This window comes from Acyrthosiphon pisum, chromosome A2 (genome assembly GCF_005508785.2).
Source record: "Acyrthosiphon pisum isolate AL4f chromosome A2, pea_aphid_22Mar2018_4r6ur, whole genome shotgun sequence".
Classification (NCBI taxonomy): domain Eukaryota; kingdom Metazoa; phylum Arthropoda; class Insecta; order Hemiptera; family Aphididae; genus Acyrthosiphon; species Acyrthosiphon pisum.
In genome coordinates, this window is record NC_042495.1 from 108,079,068 (window position 1) to 108,082,871 (window position 3,804).

Genomic DNA, 3,804 nt, shown 5'->3' on the forward strand with positions numbered 1-3,804 from the left:
TCGCGAAATCTAAATTAAACATAATAGCAATATTAAAATATTAAACAATAAACACATGATAATTATTTCATATTGGGTAATATGCAAAGTAAACTTACTGTGAAGTATTTTTTATTATTTTTTTATTATCTATTTTATGACCAAATTCCATGAATCACAAATACGAGATGAGTTATATTGTTCAGTTTGTCCTTTTCATTGGCATCAGTTTTGTATGACCTGATCAGTTTGTATCCTGCAGCTAAAAAAATCATAAAATGTAAAATAGTACAGTTATTATTATTATTATTTATTCACATTTTATGCATAATAAAATCTAAATAATGCGGATGATATGAAAAGTTATAATTTTGTGACAAATTAATAGCCAAACATATTTGCTTCAAACTTTTTAAGAGTAAAATTCAGAATCTGTGATTACCATATTTTTATGAAATTAGCAAACTTACCTATTCCGTTGAATAAAAACCTCAATTTAAATTTCACAAAAATTTTTAGTTTTAAGTTATTTATACAATTATAGAAAACTTACATTTTTGGAAATAAGTTCCTAATTTTTTTGTAACGCTTCTCATAATTTTTGTGTTGATAAAAGTCTTTTGTTTAAATGAATACACCTCAGCCGAAAATATCACGTCTTGTGCTTATTATAAAAAATAATACTTTACATATTGTATAATTAATATATAAAAAAAAATATATATATATTTGAATAACTTGTTTGTGTACGCTAAACGTTTTATATTATGTTTGTGGCCAACACACGATACTAAAATTAATACCAAGTAGGTAAGTATAGGACTGTCCTTTAGACCAATGGGCCCCAAGGAAAATAAAAATGCACGGAATGAATTTCAGATAGGATATTCCAGTTGTCAGGCGCAATTTATATCACCGCGGCAGGTATATAATATCATAATAATAATATGATAAATAATATTATATGTTTCAAGTCCAGTTAATCTTAGTCCGTGGCGACGGCCGACGAGCACTGACGTCTGACGCGCAAGCGCAATAGAAGTCACTAGTCAGTTTTTTCATAGATAATTATGTCCTTCTTTATTACCTATAGTTATTTTGCGACTCGTCGATAATGATGTCTTCAAAGATCAAACGCGTAATGGCGCGTAAGTGGAGTAATCACTAATGACGGTGGCTCAGTCACAGAATATATGAAACCATTGACGTATATATTAATATTATACGCACGGTTTAAGATATCGTGATTATACGTATATGGATGAAACCGTTTACTTTCGTTACCACCGCGAAAATTACACGTCTGATATTATTTTTTGATAACCTTTTCATGATAAGATTAGATGATAAGCGAACGAAAAATGATAACAGTAGTTTGAAAAAGCCAAAAAGGTTCAATTCTTGTTCTTGTACGCCAGTTTTTGACATTTGTGCCTCTTCTTAAAACAATAATGGGTTTGGGGCGATTGTTGATTATCTCTGAAAATTAATAGTTTTAATGTCAACGCAATCGCTTCTCCACCAAATCGGCATTTCCCAATAACCGTGATCAACACTGCGGTTATAAATTTGTAAAGATGGGCAACCAACTGGTGGGTATAGCGCCCTCGGAAATATTTCCTGTCGAACACTATCTGACCGATCACTCGCAACTGCAGTTCGATGCGAGGTAATTAAAATTCCAATGCCGATATGTCAATGGTTTGGTAAATATTGTTTTCTGTTGTTCTTCACAGCTTGGGGAGTACTAGGTTTTTTAAAGTAGCCCGTGCAAAGTCTCAAGAAGGAATGATTGTTGTCAAAGTCTTTGCCCTGCACGATCCAATGTTGCCGTTGGTCAAACACCGTGTGCACATTGAAGAGATAAAGTCCAAACTACAGTCGGCTGTCAATTGCTTATGTTTTCAAAAAGTTGTTGTACGTTTATTAAATCTTAAAGGGTTTGTTAGAGATTATTTGATTTCACTTGTTCAATTTTTTTTTAGATGACTGACAAAGCTGTTTTCTTGATGCGAGAATATGTCAAGTATAGTTTGTATGATCGCATCAGTACCAGACCTTTCTTGACCATGATAGAGAAAAAATTTATTGCTTTTCAAATATTGTTTGCTCTACGACAATCTCATACATTAGGCGTATGTTTTTATTATATCACTAATAAATGTAAATTCTAATTTAGAAATGTTTGTACACACAGGTGTGCCACGGTGATATCAAGTTAGAAAATATCATGATTACATCTTGGAATTGGGTGTTACTCACAGATATCGCCTCTTACAAACCTACATACCTACCTGACGATAACCCTGCTGATTATTCATTCTTTTTTGATACTTCTCGTAGAAGGCTATGTTACATAGCTCCGGAACGGTAAGTAATATTACTCATATAATGTTACTTAAATTGTGTTAATAGAACATTCATTTGAATTCTGTAGTTTTGTGAAGACATCTACTGAGCTTACCAATCAGTTGTTACCATCTGAAGATCATGTTAAAAAAGGAGAATTGACTCCAGCTATGGACATTTTCTCCACTGGGTAAAAGAAAATAAATAACAAATATTTAAATATCGTCCCCGTTCATGCAAAGTACACTAAGTCCAAAAATCGACTTGGAAATTTGTATTTTAACAATAATAAGAACTATAAATTTCACAGTGTCATATTATTTATTACTTCTCATAAACAGCTACTTCCCTTAAGGGAAACTCAATTAAAAAAAGAAAGAAAACAATTTGGTTACATATGGTATACATTTAAAGTTTGAGAAAATTGCAAGAGCTGATTCATGTTTTTGGACTTGGTGTGTTTTGCATGAACGGGGACGATATGTACTTTTTTCTTTTTTAAATAATACATCATGACAATATCATTTTCATTTTACAGATGTGCACTAGCAGAAATGTTCACAGATGGTCGCCCGCCTTTTGATTTATCACAGTTGTTGGCATATAGAAATGGAGAGTATGATCCAAACACTCACGTTGACACTATTGACGATGAAGGAATTAGAGTATGTAAAACAAAATCAGTTATAACTTATAAGCATTTGAATTATTTTATTAAATTTGTAATTTTAGGATCTCATTAAATCCATGATAAAATTAAATCCAGCAGACCGTTGTTCTGCTGAATTGTATTTGGACGAAGAGAAAAATAAAATATTTCCAGATTACTTTTATTCTTTTCTTCAACCATATTTACAAATGTTTTCGGCCACAAATCCTATAATTTCGCCCGACGAAAAAATTGATAGGTAAGCACTAAGCAAGTAAAAACATTAGTAGGTTTGAATGATAATAAAATTATTCTAATACAATGTTATTATTGTTATAGATTGAAAAGTGATGTTAACGGTATAATTAATATGTTGCTTCCATCTAACGATTCAGAAGGATGTACTGATGGTTTAGTGTTAATTGTTCAATTAGTTACTTCTTGTATTAGGTAATAGTTCTATATATATACATACTTATAATATAGGTTATGTTTATAAATTATACTTCAATTAATTTTCATTACTTTACTATTTGTAATATATGTATTTTTCAGAGGTTTGCATTTGTCTACAACCAAAATACAAGCTATGGATGTTTTACTTGAATTATCAATGTATTGTTCGGCAGAAACAGTTTTAGATAGAATTGTACCATATATTGTAAGTCAAATTTTTATATTCAAATATTTTACAAAAGGTATATTTTTTAATTAAATTTTCTTTATTATTACAATTTTTTAGCAGTTTTTATTCTAGTATTACCATTAATTAATTATGATTACTATAGATTGCTCACTGCGGTTCAAAATATGTACGCTAAATCTAC

The 3,804-nt window shown here is 30.5% G+C and overlaps 1 protein-coding gene and 1 long non-coding RNA gene across 3 annotated transcripts in view; one reads left to right on the forward strand and one right to left on the reverse strand.

The window, feature by feature from the left end:
* Positions 1–203: 203 nt before the first annotated feature.
* On the reverse strand, positions 204–1,196 carry LOC103310423. 2 transcript variants are annotated; one of them, XR_511079.3, is made up of 3 exons: positions 1,067–1,196; positions 533–643; positions 204–241 (listed from the first exon to the last, which is right to left on the reverse strand). It is a non-coding gene; the product is annotated as an uncharacterized LOC103310423 (long non-coding RNA). The 2 variants fall into 2 exon arrangements; XR_003839448.1 differs by lacking the exon at positions 1,067–1,196 and having other exon boundaries at positions 533–1,026.
* Positions 1,197–1,365: 169 nt separating this feature from the next.
* The window catches only part of LOC100164753 (phosphoinositide 3-kinase regulatory subunit 4), a 6,942-nt gene continuing 4,503 nt past the window's right edge, over positions 1,366–3,804 (forward strand). Inside the window, exons 1-9 of the mRNA XM_001951659.5 lie at positions 1,366–1,648; positions 1,716–1,896; positions 1,965–2,114; positions 2,177–2,349; positions 2,417–2,518; positions 2,867–2,993; positions 3,061–3,236; positions 3,317–3,427; positions 3,533–3,638. Of these exons, the coding sequence (XP_001951694.2) occupies positions 1,557–1,648; positions 1,716–1,896; positions 1,965–2,114; positions 2,177–2,349; positions 2,417–2,518; positions 2,867–2,993; positions 3,061–3,236; positions 3,317–3,427; positions 3,533–3,638 (1,218 nt within the window). The 5' untranslated portion in view covers positions 1,366–1,556. The remainder of the gene's footprint in view (positions 1,649–1,715; positions 1,897–1,964; positions 2,115–2,176; positions 2,350–2,416; positions 2,519–2,866; positions 2,994–3,060; positions 3,237–3,316; positions 3,428–3,532; positions 3,639–3,804) is intronic.